The sequence below is a fragment of the Watersipora subatra genome, chromosome 11 (assembly GCF_963576615.1).
Source record: "Watersipora subatra chromosome 11, tzWatSuba1.1, whole genome shotgun sequence".
In the NCBI taxonomy this organism is placed as follows: domain Eukaryota; kingdom Metazoa; phylum Bryozoa; class Gymnolaemata; order Cheilostomatida; family Watersiporidae; genus Watersipora; species Watersipora subatra.
The window spans coordinates 44,984,916-45,002,267 of NC_088718.1; the positions used below are offsets into that span (position 1 = coordinate 44,984,916).

The 17,352-nt window shown below is 33.1% G+C and overlaps 1 protein-coding gene across 1 annotated transcript in view; it reads left to right on the forward strand.

Moving 5' to 3' along the window:
* LOC137408168 (phospholipase D1-like) overlaps positions 1-17,352 on the forward strand; it is a 70,741-nt gene that overhangs the window by 957 nt on the left and 52,432 nt on the right. Inside the window, exons 2-4 of the mRNA XM_068094570.1 lie at positions 1,685-1,793; positions 8,477-8,647; positions 16,668-16,685. Coding sequence (XP_067950671.1) covers positions 1,685-1,793; positions 8,477-8,647; positions 16,668-16,685 — 298 coding nt within the window. The remainder of the gene's footprint in view (positions 1-1,684; positions 1,794-8,476; positions 8,648-16,667; positions 16,686-17,352) is intronic.

Here is a 17,352-nt window from a genome sequence, read left to right on the forward strand (position 1 = left end):
CTCGAATTTCTATTTTCGATAAGTGCAATGACTCAAGTCAAAATGCACCAATGCTTCCCTTCTTTATCACTACCTTTATGACTATGACTGTGTTAACAAAATTCCATTACAGACAGTGATACTGTCAGTAAACCCATCTGCTATTTGATGCGTGCTAAAGCGAATATGTCAGTGCAGTCCCGTGTTGCTAGCTGCGCACATTTCCACAAGACTTGGGCATCACTGTGTATATTTTATTGGTAGAGAATGTGTACTACACACTAATATAGTATGCGGTCTATAGCTTGTCTATGCACTGACAATAAGCTTAGTTAGCCATTTTATTGTCATACATAAATGTAATTTGGTCAGGAATGTACACACTAGACATCCAAAAAGGCATGTCTGTTTTTATGCTTATATTGTCACGCTTCTATTTGATGTTTTGTAGTTTATGAATACTCGCATTACCTTATTCACTATGGAAAGCCTTTATAACCACTCACCTCAGTACCCTTACAAAACACTGATCGCTGATTACAGAGTTAACAGATCCACCCAAAACATTGCCACAATAAATTTATCATATAGGGTGATCATTTTGTATAAAACGAACCAGTTAGGCTTTCTTCAACTCATAAATCACAGCATAAAATCTCTGTTTGCAAATTTTCTCATTTCCAGTTTAGAATGAACAAAAAGAAGAATCGTAACAGTATATGTATAACAATGGTCTAACTGTATTTCTGCTAGTGAAATTCTTCAAAGTTGGACCTCAGATATTTCTGATAACTGTATTTTTATATTAGAGAAATTGTGTCTGCGTTTTGGTCAAACTGTAAAAGTGATAGTATTTTTTTCAGCCGGTTTTTTCACATTACAAAAAATATTAGACATGGCTTCTGTTTGCCAAATTCATTCATTTTGTTCGAAAACTTTCTGTTGATTCCAAAAAAACTTGAAATTAAGGCTCTGTGATAGAAACTTTAGTTTTTACAACAAAAATACTGATTGTCCTGCCAAGTTGTTCGGCACTTAATTACATCTGAATGAGCAAAACATTCTATAGTGAAAGAGTTGTTATTTGCTATAGAACAAGTCAAGGGACTGAGCTAATGTGTGTAGTTAAGTTAGTGATTGTGGGTTATTGTTACTTTGATGTATTGCCATAAGTCAATATTTTGGTAAGAATTGATTTTGTCGATTTGAGGGAATTGAATCAATTCATTAAAGTTCAGATAGCTCAAGAATTGAAAAGTGAATTGTGGTGTTTTGTGCCTAAATACCGAATGGAACGATTCTTACACGATCAATGATGCAAAAAATTGGGAATTAAATTGTTAATTCTTTGAAGAAAATTAAATTGAATCTAATCATCTTTAAAGCCTTAGAAATATCTCTCGATGGCAGGAGCTAGAAGAATAGAGTTTTATTGAAAGGTATGAAGTTTGCAGAATAACTAACTGTACATCATTACGACAGGAGAAAAAGCGTGGGCGAGCAACCTCTTTTAGTTCAATCTACTCGCGACTTGAGATTTTCGCCCAATACATTAACATGTAAGTGCAGTTAGTTAAAAGAACCCTGACATATACTAATTGATCTTACACAAAGCAATGGCCAGTGATGTGTCATCTCCTAGTACACTTTTCTTTACACAAAGCAATGGCCAGTGATGTGTCATCTCTTAGTACACTTTTTTCAGAACAACTAAAGCAAAGCTACTTAAAGAAGAACAGAGATATATATGTGAAAGTGAGCGTGAGAGAGAGTCACGGCTTCACCGGGCCAGCTGTACTCGGTTCTACCAGATTGTAAGTCTACTACTATAAGTTTATGTACTATAAGTCTATGTACTATAAGTCACTATAAGTCTATGTACTATAAGTCTATACACTACAAGTCTATGTACTGTAAGTCTATGTACTATAAGTCTATGTACTATAAGTCTATGTACTATAAGTCTATGTACTATAAGTCTATGTACTATAAGTCTATGCACTATAAGTCTATGTACTACAAGTCACTATAAGTCTATGTACTATAAGTCTATGTACTATAAGTCTATGTACTGTAAGTCTATGTACTGTAAGTCTATGTACTATAAGCCTATGCACTGTGCGCCTTCTACTATAAGTCCATGTACTAAAGTTTTACTAACGGCTAAGGAAAGTATTTGAGACATGTCTCCCACTGCACACTCAACCAAATTGTATTGCATTGATACGGAGATCTTAATTGACAAAATCAACACTGATATTATTACGAAGGCTCCAACATTTTACAGTACATGTAGGTGCTCCTTCAACGTAAATAATCTGTTTCGGGAACGTTTAAGTTATAGGGAATTTATATTATACGAACAGTAAAATACATGTAAATTGCCTAATTCTTTCCAAGATCTTTGCAAACTCACACTTTTGGCTTTGCAAACTCACACTTTTGGCCATGCAAAAAGGAAAAACTTGACTTTACTACTTTATGGACTGTACCGTAACTGCAGTATTATTGATTTGCATCGACAACTTTTCTCCTTTTTCTGAACAATCTCACTGGTTTTATAGACCATAATTGCAATAATTCTACAATAAGTTGATGGGAGCGAACATCTTCCACGTCTATTCACAATGATTTGCTTATTTTATCTAAGCAGCAAAGTCTATTCAGCAAACTAATAACTAATATTTTATACGTGTACAAATAAAGCAAAGCAACAAAATATTTTTGCTATAAAAAAGCGTTACTACCTGTTCGGCGTTTATTTGTATTCAGGGTCAAGGCTAGGATAAAAGAGAACTTTTAACGATACTCCAACTCGTGATATTCCGATTGGTAGACCGACACTGTAACACCTGTACCAATCGATCGCCTTTGTATTTATGAACAATTGCGCAGAACTGTTCTATGCTTTGTTGACAAATCTGGCGATCTATCACAACGAACTAGAATGTCATGAAAGTTGTATATGTTGTATATAGGTGATAATACATATAACGCTGCACGCAAATCATTTTTTTCCCGCAAGTACGACAAGATAAGGTAGCCTAACATTAAAATCGAATTTGAGAACTCGCCCGACTCGAAACTTTACGTTACATGGAATTCTTTACGTAGTACGAAGCAAAAACTTCACATAAATTCTTTACGTCATCTGGAATTTACATTATAGGAGGTATACTTTATAAGAGGTATACGTTATAAGAGGTATATGTTATAAGAGGTATATGTTATAAGAGTTATACGTTATAAGAGGTATATGTTAATAGGAGGTATATGTTATATAGGAGGTATATGTTATATAGGAGGTATATGTTATAAGAGGTATACTATACTAGAATAACATCAGCTCAGGTTTGATGTCTTAGAACTTATACATTTGAGAGGATACAAAAACAAAAGGTACTCGAATAGGCCAACATTTGATATTAACACTTTAATTTTGTTTAATTTTCTGCAATGAGGAGTCATTCATGAAGGCATCTCTCTTAATGGTCGACTCTCTTTTGGTCGTCTCTCTTATTGGTCGACTCTCTTACTGGTCGACTCTCTTACTAGTTGACTCACTTATTAGTCGACTCTCTTTTTCGTCGACTCTCTTTTTAGTCGACTCTCTTGTTGATCGACTCTCTTGTTAGTCGACTCTCTTGTTGGTTGACTCTCTTGTTGGTTGACTCTCTTGTTGGTCGACTCTCCTGTTGGTCGACCCTCTTGTTGGTCGACCCTCTTATTGGTTGGCTCTTTTATTGGTAAACTCAATTATTAGTCGACTCTTTTATTAGTCAACTCCCTTATTGATCAACTCACTTATTGACAGAGCTGCTTTCAAATCACGTTTTTATGACTCAAATCAAATCATATCCGGCGGACTATAAATCAAATCCCCCGCCCTTTTCATCAGATTCTAATCAAATCGGATCAGCCCTATAACAAATTCATTTCATTTATTTAATATTTTAGCAATAAAATAAATAAAATTTCAATTTATTTTATTAATTAAATTCTGCCCAAATATAATAATTCATATTTATGTTCATAAACATCGGCATTGTTGTGAATATTCAATGTGCCTGCGGCATGCAATAGTATAGAATAGAATATTATATATTATAGTATTCTATTCATTCATTCATGCCGTGGGCACACCACAAGTAATTTTTAATTTGACTAGTGACTGTGAGGTTAGAGTGGGATAGTCACAACTAATTTCTAGCAACAAAATAATTGGCATCAACGTATTCAATGCCAGCACCACAACTACATACACGACTGCCACAACTTACCAGATCTGCTCATGTTGATTTCTTTTACGCACAAACACAGCCACACGACACGCAGTCCTTTTCTTTTTTCTGTAGAGGAAAACCGGCGCTTGCGCTTAGCCTCGGTATCAATGGTGTGTACTTCTCGCCAAAGTTTGGGCTAACTTCGTAAACGTCGTAAAAATATTTTGATCAATTACAGAAATCAAGGCCATAGATAGCGGTGTGATTTGATTTATTTTTCAAATCAAATCTTCATTTCAGCCCAAAACTTCAAATCAAATCAAGTTACTTCTTAAACTTATCAAATCACCATCTGTGTCAAATCAGTACAATATGATTTGTTTCAAATATTCAAATCACCATGATTTGAGAGCAGCTCTGCTTATTGATCAACTCTTTTATTGGTCAACTCTCTTATTCGTCAACTCTCTTATTGGTCAACTCTCTTATTGGTCAACTCTCTTATTAGTCAACTCTCTTATTGGTCAACTCTCTTATTAGTCAACTCTCTTATTGGTCAACTCTCTTATTAGTCAACTCTCTTATTGGTCAACTCTCTTATTGCTTGACTCTCTTGATGGTCAACTCCCTTGTTGGTCAACTCTTTTAATGGTCAACTCCCTTGTTGGTCAACTCTTTTAATGGTCAACCCTCTTATTGGTCAATCATGTTATTAGTCAGCTGTTACACAGATGTTGATAAAATATTTTTTATTTCTGAAAAGATGGACAACTTTTAAAAGATAATTCATAATTTTTTGCATTACTCTCATTAAGTTCTGGGCGTGATTAATAACAAACACATGTTATTGCTGTTATGGCTATATAGCTATCTATTCAGTTTGCTATATGAAAGGCTTTATGCTATAGGCTAATATATATTATATTACTAGCTCATGTTTTTTATCTGATAGATTAATATATATGCCAACAAAGGGACTCTTGTTCTCAACACAACAATGATCAGCTTATTTTATTATCGAGTCTAATTTTTTCAAGTTTATGAATTAATAATGGAATCAAATTTATTTTGTCCCACTGTCTGCTGTTGGGACCAATTTTGTGTTGGTATTGTAGCATTTTAAAGTCAAAAAAGACTTTTACTATTCAAATTTTGTTTTCAAGAGTCCTATTTGAATACTTCAAAAACTAGATTTCTATAGTTTTGCTTTTTAGCTGTTTCTAAATGTAAAGACATTTAAAAAATTCCGTTTTTATTAATTTGGCATATACACTTAATTATGGAGTATTGTGTGCGCGGCAGTAGAAATACGCAGTCAAGAGCTTTTGAATGTATCATTACACAAAGGACTAATTGAGTGGAGACAATTCCAGCTCATTACTGCATAAAATTCACGCAATTATCATGCTGTGTCTCCTTTAATATCAACATTTAACTTTGCACATATCTTATGAAATTTAAAGGGATAAGAGCATGTATAATATTGTTTTTGTGCACATCTGACCTTGTTTGCAGAAACATATAATTGTTAAGTCATTTTAGATGTAAGGTAGTGGAAGACTTGATAATATATCTCTGCATTGTTTGTCTTCAATAGTGTTGGGCCGGTAAGGAGTTATCCACTTTTACCTAAGGTAGTGGAAGACTTGATAATATATCTCTGCATTGTTTGTCTACAGCATCAACTGACCTCAGTCAACTCATAAAATAGTTTTTAAGAATTTTCGACATTTTTACCTCGTAACTGACAAAAGTTTACGTAAGAAGTTTGTACCAATTTACGATAATAATAATCTTAATCTATATACGTATATATATGAATCTCTGTGTTTGTCTGTCATTCGTCTGTCCAGTTATAGCGATAAAGTTTTAGCCATGGAAAATCACCTTCGTACTGGAATAGAACTCACGGCATTCAAATCAAAAATTTACTAATAAATTTTGTAACCACAATGCAAAGCAGTTCTTATCACGCACCTCACTCTTATCATTTACTGTACAGTATATCCTTGTACAGTATAAATGTGTACTTTTTATTAATAATTGGTACAGTGTGCCCTCAATTCACGATTCTCCTGAACATGTAACATTTTTTTCGTTTTCCCATATGGAACACTATGTTTGTTCGTCCTCGTCATACTAGGGTGAAATTGTTTTCCGCTTTATGGTCTCAACATAAACATCTCTCAAAGTTAAAATTGGCAGTCGGTGTACTGATTACGACGAAATAACAAAAATGTTGAAATGTCACCTGAAAGAAATTTTTGAAATCTCTCACCTGAAAGAGATACGATGCTTGCTATGTCAGTTCAGCGTTATCCATTATAAGTTATGGTAAAAGCGAAACCGAAATAAGATAAGTGATAAAATTTTAGCCTCTGACAAAGTTGAAGCTGGTTTAGTAAAATACATACTAAAATACATACTAAAATTTAGCTTTAAGTACTTGTTTAGGAAGCTAAATTCATTCAAGTTAAATTCAACATTTGTGTTATACGTCTGTCTCGAAGGTAAAAACTCCCCACAGTGTGTACTGCACTTAGTACATTGTAATGTTACATATTCTTGCAGATCATAACCACTAAATACACTAAAGTTATTGTAGGTAACTATAGTTACTAAGATTAGCATACTATTTTGTTACTAGTTTTTAATATGTACAGTACGTATATAAAATTTTGATGATTTTTACCATTTACCAGGTGATGTTTGCATTAGATAATTATGATAGGTTTTTATACCACTCTATACGATATTTTCACCTTATGATGCCAACAATAAAACAAATTAAAATCATATATATTAACAAATTTGTATATAACATATTTGTATAACAAATAATTTTGCATTGTAATCGTAGCGAAACAGACTTTATTTAGCCATTACTTCCTTATTATTTCACATTTACCTTTAAACACCTTTACAATTTTTTTCCTAGTTCATTTCAACAAAACTCTTTTTTCATAATATAAAAGTTACAGTTGTTTGAAAAAGTTTTGAAACCTTGCCAGTTTTATTTCGTTTTTAATTTATTTGAACTGTGCAAAACACCGTTCTCATGAAATTTAAAATGTGCCTTTCACTACCCGGCAACGCCGGGCATTAACCTAGTCTGTACTAAATTACGAGCAGTGTCTGTCTGTCACTATGCCAATAATGATAGCATAATGAGCGAAAGCAATAACCTTGCCTGCTGTGTGAATTGAACTCGGGTACTCCGATTTACTGACCAACACTCTAACCATTACACCAGTAAATTACCCTATCGTACATCTACTTAAAGCACATCAATTATATCTATATATTATATATATATTTATATAATATATATTTCATCATATATTTCAGTACATCAGAGTCTTGTCTTTCGAATGAGCCTATATTCAATACCGAAAGAATAATAGAACTATGAAAAATATAGACCTATTTAGGGTATGTTAGCCTATTTAGAGTATGCTGACCTATTAGATGTGTTGACCTATTTAGGGTACGTTGACCTACTTAGGATGAGAGCCAATTCCGTTTTAATTAAGCTGGTCATATGCATATTTAGATAGATTAAAAAGTGAGACAATAAATTAGCAAATTCTCTCAGTTCACAAATTCCTCATACGCGACCCACCCTTCTTTGTTGAAATTCCAACTATCATGAAACCATGCTAAGCTGCTTGTATTATTTTAAAGAGCCTGCGAGAGGTTGCACTGTGAGCACTGCTCATCATTATAACTTGATACTACCTCATACTTGTCTAAAAAATGAGGCTGTGAATCACAGTCTAGTGATTGCTTATGAAGGTAAGGATTTTTATTAACTCACAAGCCTAGAGATAGCGGTAAAACATCTGATGAAACTAACTTACATATCTCAACAATGCTATTTATATAAATCAGGGTGAAAGTATGAAACTCCTGACGACACACAAGTATGTCGTAATCTAAAAAATTACTCGTTATGCGCAACTAGGTCACTAAGAGTTAGTGGGTTTCTAAAATATTAATAAAGGTTTCTAAAATATTAATGAATGCTTCTACAAACTCTTTTATAGTGTACTTTTAAAATGCCTCACTCTTGTTTAGAATGAAAAGTTTTGACATTGAGTTAATTTGACACACACTTGGCTGCATGCTAGACTCGAATGTTTGATGTAAAATTAAGGCAAGCAATGACTAAGGTCAAAGGTGTTTCATGGAGCTGATGTTATGTGAACCGTCGAGTGGAAGAAGCTGCCTGTGCAATGCTATGCCTGAGTCACTTTTGCCTCTTGTCTCTGCAGGTATGATGTGGACTGCTACCATAGCCGCTTCCGATGGTGTGTAGTTCGTAGCTATAGCCAGTTTGAGGAGTTACATCGTGCCCTCGTCTTCTACAGGGCTTCTCTCAGACTTAACAGAAACACTTCTAAGAAAAAAGATGCAAAGGCAGTGGAGGCAACAGGGATTCGCAGGTTGGCATTTTACCCTGATAGACCTGTATACATGCGTGCGTATACATGCCTTTTCTATGTTGTTTCCTTTGCCTGTCCAAATAGTGTAGGTGAGGTATTTGTTGTACGACAAGCAATTTAAATGGCTACAGTAACGTGTACAGCTGAACTACAGTATGGAGCAGATTTAGTGGTCTGATAGTTTCACCTGCCACTTTGTCATTATCGGCTGGCAGTCAGAGAATATGTTTTAAGATGAAATGCATTGAAGGAGTTTGGCTTTAAGAGTTTGGCTTTAAATAAAAACTAGTGCTTTGAAGAAATGGTTCTCTGCCTTACTAATATCTACCACAGCTACCACATCTATACATTTATAAACGGCTGTACTGACATGTACCACACTTTAGTATAAACAGCTGCACTAACATGTACCACACCTCAGTATAAACAGCTATACTAACATGTACCACACCTCAGTATAAACAGCTATACTAACATGTATCACACCTCAGTATAAACAGCTATACTGACATGTACCACACCTCAGTATGAACAGCTGTACTAACATGTACCACACCTCAGTATAAACAGCTGTACTAACATGTACCACACCTCAGTATAAACAGCTATACTAACATGTACCACACCTCAGTATGACCAGCTGTACTAACATGTACCACACCTCAGTATAAACAGCTATACTAACATGTATCACACCTCAGTATAAACAGCTATACTGACATGTACCACACCTCAGTATAAACAGCTATACTAACATGTATCACACCTCAGTATAAACAGCTATACTGACATGTACCACACCTCAGTATGAACAGCTGTACTAACATGTACCACACCTCAGTATAAACAGCTATACTAACATGTACCACACCTCAGTATGACCAGCTGTACTAACATGTACCACACCTCAGTATGAACAGCTATACTAACATGTACCACACCTCAGTATAAACAGCTATACTAACATGTATCACACCTCAGTATAAACAGCTATACTGACATGTACCACACCTCAGTATGAACAGCTGTACTAACATGTACCACACCTCAGTATAAACAGCTGTACTAACATGTACCACACCTCAGTATAAACAGCTATACTAACATGTACCACACCTCAGTATGACCAGCTGTACTAACATGTACCACACCTCAGTATAAACAGCTGCACTAACATGTACCACACCTCAGTATAAACAGCTGCACTAACATGTACCACACCTCAGTATAAACAGCTATACTAACATGTACCACACCTCAGTATAAACAGCTGTACTAACATGTATCACACCTCAGTATGAACAGCTGTACTAACATGTATCACACTCCAGTATAAACAGCTGTACTAACATGTACCACACCTCAGTATAAACAGCTGCACTAACATGTACCACACCTCAGTATGACCAGCTGTACTAACATGTACCACACCTCAGTATAAACAGCTGCACTAACATGTACCACACCTCAGTATAAACAGCTGCACTAACATGTACCACACCTCAGTATGACCAGCTGTACTAACATATACCACACCTCAGTATAAACAGCTGCACTAACATGTACCACACCTCAGTATAAACAGCTGTACTAACATGTATCACACCTCAGTATAAACAGCTGTACTGACATGTATCACACCTCAGTGTAAACAGCCATACTAGCATGTACCACACCTCAGTATTAACAGCTGTACTAACATGTATCACACCTCAGTATAAACAGCTATACTAACATGTATCACACCCCAGTATAAACAGCTATACTAACATGTACCACACCTCAGTATAAACAGCTGCACTAACATGTACCACACCTCAGTATAAACAGCTGTACTGACATGTATCACACCTCAGTGTAAACAGCCATACTAGCATGTACCACACCTCAGTATTAACAGCTGTACTAACATGTATCACACCTCAGTATAAACAGCTATACTAACATGTATCACACCCCAGTATAAACAGCTATACTAACATGTACCACACCTCAGTATAAACAGCTGCACTAACATGTACCACACCTCAGTATAAACAGCTGTACTGACATGTATCACACCTCAGTGTAAACAGCCATACTAGCATGTACCACACCTCAGTATGAACAGCTGTACTAACATGTATCACATATCTGTGGTTTTCTTGTTCTGTTATTTTGCTCTATTCTCTTTTATTTGGTTGCAAAGTTTGCTTGGCTACTGAGTGACTAGTATATCTTGGCTACTGAGTGACTAGTATATCTTGACTACTTAGTGACTAGTATATCTTGAGTAGGGTTTAATCACTCAAGACATCCTCCTAGTTACTTATTAAGGGCATGCAAAGGGATAGTTCTGATATCATTGCTAATACTTGTTTGTTTATACACGGGTCATGTTACACTGGATCAGTAGCCGTGATCAGTAGCCGCAGGCTTCTAGCTCTCATCTATAGCATCAGTCCGTCTGTCTCCTTGAGATGTTGAAAAACAAGTTTAGGGTATTTAAGCCTTTGTTTGAGTTTTTGTTGTTGTCACTGTCCTTTTGTATGTATTTTATATATAGTATATGTATATATTATATACACCGCTCAGTCTTTGCTTTTAAACAACATCTTTCTCCGAGTATCATGTCCTGTGAGGAAGTAGGTGATCATCGTTCTCCCCCTTTTCTTAGCGACTTGACTGTTCTTGGCAGGTTTCAACAGTGGTTTGTCGATGCCTTCTGTAGTGTGTTTGTATTGATACACTATCTCTAGCTAGCTGGCTGTTAGCGTGTAGAGGAGCTCCTCCACCTCTGGTTTATGTTTTGTCCCTCATGGTTTCTAGCAATCCTCCTAATCCACGCTGGAGTGCAGACAGGTGGGGAGGGGGTAGCAACCCTCCTCATCCACGCTGGAGTGCAGACAGGTGGGGAGGGGGTTTAACCACCAACAACCCGACTTGGCACAGGAGCAATCGTAGTTGGATGCCTTTTTTAACACCCCTAATGTTCCTTATTAGCTGGAACCGCTGACTTATTGTTCATAAGTGAGCGCCTTGACCACTGAATCACAGCCATTTAAACAGCATAGAGTTAAAATAAACAGTTTCAGACATTTTTGTTTCAGAGGCTGTAGCAATATTTGAAACTTGAATGACTCTGATATGAGTAAAAAAAACCGACAATGCTGGTTGTTTGCCATCTGCAGCTCTCCCATATCGTTACTATTCAAATGTGCAGAAGCAATTATTGTAGATTTTGAAATACTGACATTATTTTGTGTTTTACATGTATGTAGTTTATTAGTGTATTAAACCAATTGTGGTCGAAAGTCAAAGTCATACTTGGTATATTTTATTAAAGCTTTTACCAATAAAGAAACAGTTGCTGTGGCTGACTTTTCTTTTACAACAACTTCCAAAAAATTTTAAAAGCTAAAATATGTAGATAAAATTTGTGAATCCTTGCCAACACATCATTTGCTGATTTTGGTTGATACTAGAGTGATGGATGAACTATGAGGGAGCCATTGCAAATTCCTTTTGTAATCCAAATTTCATCTCCACCCTGATTGTATGTTGAGATTGGAAATGCATTGCTGCTCCCTGGGACATTAACATTCTTTTACCCTCTGCCAGTTTAAAGAATTGCTTTTCAGCCAGCTGTCATCTTCCGCGGTCACATGATCGCTTTTGAACGGTCGCTATGTGTCTATGTAGCCATGTCTATTGTTATACAATGCCTTTCATACCATCAGCTGTCATCTCTCTGATCCATGGTATATAAACAGTACCTGTAGTACCAGCTGTCATCTCTCTGATCCATGGTATATAAACAGTACCTGTAGTATCAGCTGTCATCTCTCTGATCCATGGTATATAAACAGTACCTGTAGTATCAGCTGTCATCTCTCTGATCCATGGTATATAAACAGTACCTGTAGTATCGGCGGTCATCTTTCTGATCCATGGTATATAAACAGTACCTGTAGTATCAGCTGTCATCTCTCTGATCCATGGTATATAAACAGTACCTGTAGTATCAGCTGTCATCTTTCTGATCCATGGTACAAACACTCATGGTACGTTTACATGGTACACGCATAGTGTCCATTTATCCTAATCAGCTATCAGAATTAAAGGTTGACTTGCAACAAAATTCACATTACAGTTATTTGGTATCAAAAGATTCACCATGTCTTACTCTGTTGTGTTGTAGGTGCCAAATATGTGGAAATGTGATTACAAGCTCTTAAAAGCTCAAAAATGAATAATAGAGCTCAAAAAACAATAATAGGGACTTAATATGCATGATATACATATACTGGATACACTTAATATACATGATATACATATACTTGATACACTTAATATACATGATATACATATACTTGATACACTTAATATGCATGATATACATATACTGGATACACTTAATATACATGATATACATATACTGGATACACTTAATATACATGATATACATATACTTGATACACTTAATATGCATGATATACATATACTGGATACACTTGATATATATGATATACATATACTTGATACACTTAATATACATGATATACATATACTTGATACACTTAATATACATGATATACATATACTTGATACACTTAATATGCATGATATACATATACTTGATACACTTGATATATATGATATACATATACTTGATACACTTGATATGCATGATATACATATACTTGATACACTTAATATACATGATATACATATACTTGATACACTTAATATACATGATATACATATACTTGATACACTTAATATGCATGATATACATATACTGGATACACTTAATATACATGATATACATATACTTGATACACTTAATATACATGATATACATATACTTGATACACTTAATATGCATGATATACATATACTTGATACACTTAATATACATGATATACATATACTTGATACACTTAATATACATGATATACATATACTTGATACACTTAATATGCATGATATACATATACTTGATACACTTAATATACATGATATACATATACTTGATACACTTAATATACATGATATACATATACTTGATACACTTAATATGCATGATATACATATACTTGATACACTTAATATACATGATATACATATACTTGATACACTTAATATACATGATATACATATACTTGATACACTTGATATATATGATATACATATACTTGATACACTTGATATGCATGATATACATATACTTGATACACTTAATATACATGATATACATATACTTGATACACTTAATATACATGATATACATATACTTGATACCATAATATACATGATATACATATACTTGATACACTTAATATGCATGATATACATATACTTGATACACTTAATATACATGATATACATATACTTGATACACTTAATATGCATGATATACATATACTTGATACACTTAATATACATGATATACATATACTTGATACACTTAATATACATGATATACATATACTTGATACCATAATATACATGATATACATATACTTGATACACTTAATATACATGATATACATATACTTGATACACTTAATATACATGATATACATATACTTGATACACTTAATATGCATGATATACATATACTTGATACACTTAATATACATGATATACATATACTTGATACACTTAATATACATGATATACATATACTTGATACACTTAATATACATGATATACATATACTTGATACCATAATATACATGATATACATATACTTGATACACTTAATATGCATGATATACATATACTTGATACACTTAATATACATGATATACATATACTTGATACACTTAATATGCATGATATACATATACTGGATACACTTAATATACATGATATACATATACTTGATACACTTAATATACATGATATACATATACTTGATACACTTAATATACATGATATACATATACTTGATACACTTAATATACATGATATACATATACTTGATACACTTAATATACATGATATACATATACTTGATACCATAATATACATGATATACATATACTTGATACACTTAATATACATGATATACATATACTTGATACACTTAATATACATGATATACATATACTTGATACACTTAATATGCATGATATACATATACTTGATACACTTGATATATATGATATACATATACTTGATACACTTGATATGCATGATATACATATACTTGATACACTTAATATACATGATATACATATACTTGATACACTTAATATACATGATATACATATACTTGATACCATAATATACATGATATACATATACTTGATACACTTAATATGCATGATATACATATACTGGATACACTTAATATACATGATATACATATACTTGATACACTTAATATACATGATATACATATACTTGATACACTTAATATGCATGATATACATATACTGGATACACTTAATATACATGATATACATATACTGGATACACTTAATATACATGATATACATATACTGGATACACTTAATATACATGATATACATATACTTGATACCATAATATACATGATATACATATACTTGATACACTTAATATGCATGATATACATATACTGGATACACTTAATATACATGATATACATATACTTGATACACTTAATATACATGATATACATATACTTGATACACTTAATATGCATGATATACATATACTGGATACACTTGATATATATGATATACATATACTTGATACACTTAATATACATGATATACATATACTTGATACACTTAATATACATGATATACATATACTTGATACACTTAATATACATGATATACATATACTTGATACACTTAATATACATGATATACATATACTTGATACCATAATATACATGATATACATATACTTGATACACTTAATATGCATGATATACATATACTGGATACACTTAATATACATGATATACATATACTTGATACACTTAATATACATGATATACATATACTTGATACACTTAATATGCATGATATACATATACTGGATACACTTAATATACATGATATACATATACTGGATACACTTAATATACATGATATACATATACTGGATACACTTAATATACATGATATACATATACTTGATACACTTAATATACATGATATACATATACTTGATACACTTAATATACATGATATACATATACTGGATACACTTAATATACATGATATACATATACTTGATACACTTAATATACATGATATACATATACTTGATACACTTAATATACATGATATACATATACTTGATACACTTAATATACATGATATACATATACTTGATACACTTAATATACATGATATACATATACTTGATACACTTAATATACATGATATACATATACTTGATACACTTAATATACATGATATACATATACTTGATACACTTAATATACATGATATACATATACTTGATACACTTAATATACATGATATACATATACTTGATACACTTAATATACATGATATACATATACTTGATACACTTGATATATATGATATACATATACTTGATACACTTAATATATATGATATACATATACTTGATACACTTAATATACATGATATACATATACTTGGTACCAAGACTCATATTCAACTAATTTTTCTGTTACAAATGAAAAGATTCTTCACTGAACTGCTACGGTAAACAGATAGACTTATACAACATTTTAGTAGATTTTATCAGAAAGTATCGGTATTTTTCTATCATTTGCGATTGTTTTTATGTTTGAGGCGATCTGCTTCTCAGGATATTTCCAAAATTGACAGAATATTTATGTAAGCTAATTTTCAAAAACTGAAGAGATTGATTAACGTTTGATTTTACGTTACGATAAAATGTATTTAAAAATTGTAAAGTTTCATTTTGGCGTTACATTTCTTACTGCGATACAATTTGTTACAAAGAATAATCTTTATGAGCTTTTTCTAATAATAATTTTATAAAAAATAAAAAGGACTTGACTGTTACATATCAGTAGCAATGCGCTGCCAATTCAGCCAGTAACAGAGTAGAAACAGCTTTTATTGGCTGGTTTAAAGCAACTGGAGGACCTATTGCCTACCAAAGACCTAGCAGTCCATTCCTTTACTACAACTAGCCCCGATCATGGAAAGTTGTCCGAGCGAACAAGTCAGAGAATCTACTCGCTGTTCTCAATGACTACTTACGCAAAGAATGGTTTTTGTCTTTATGTTTTGCCATAGAGACTTCTACTGCTCATTCAAACCATAACATTTTATGGGTACACCTCTAAATGCTCATTCATACCATAACATTGTATGGGTACACCTCTAAATGGTCATTCAAATCATAACATTGTATGGGTACACCTCTGAAAGGTCATTCAAACCATAACATTGTATGGGTACACCTCTAAATGGTCATTCAAATCATAACATTTTATGGGTACACCTCTAAATGCTCATTCAAACCATAACATTGTATGGGTACACCTCTAAATGCTCATTCATACCATAACATTGTATGGGTACACCTCTAAATGGTCATTCAAATCATAACATTGTATGGGTACACCTCTGAAAGGTCATTCAAACCATAACATTGTATGGGTACACCTCTAAATGGTCATTCAAATCATAACATTTTATGGGTACACCTCTAAATGGTCATGAATATTTCAAGGATATTGTGCCATAAATAGA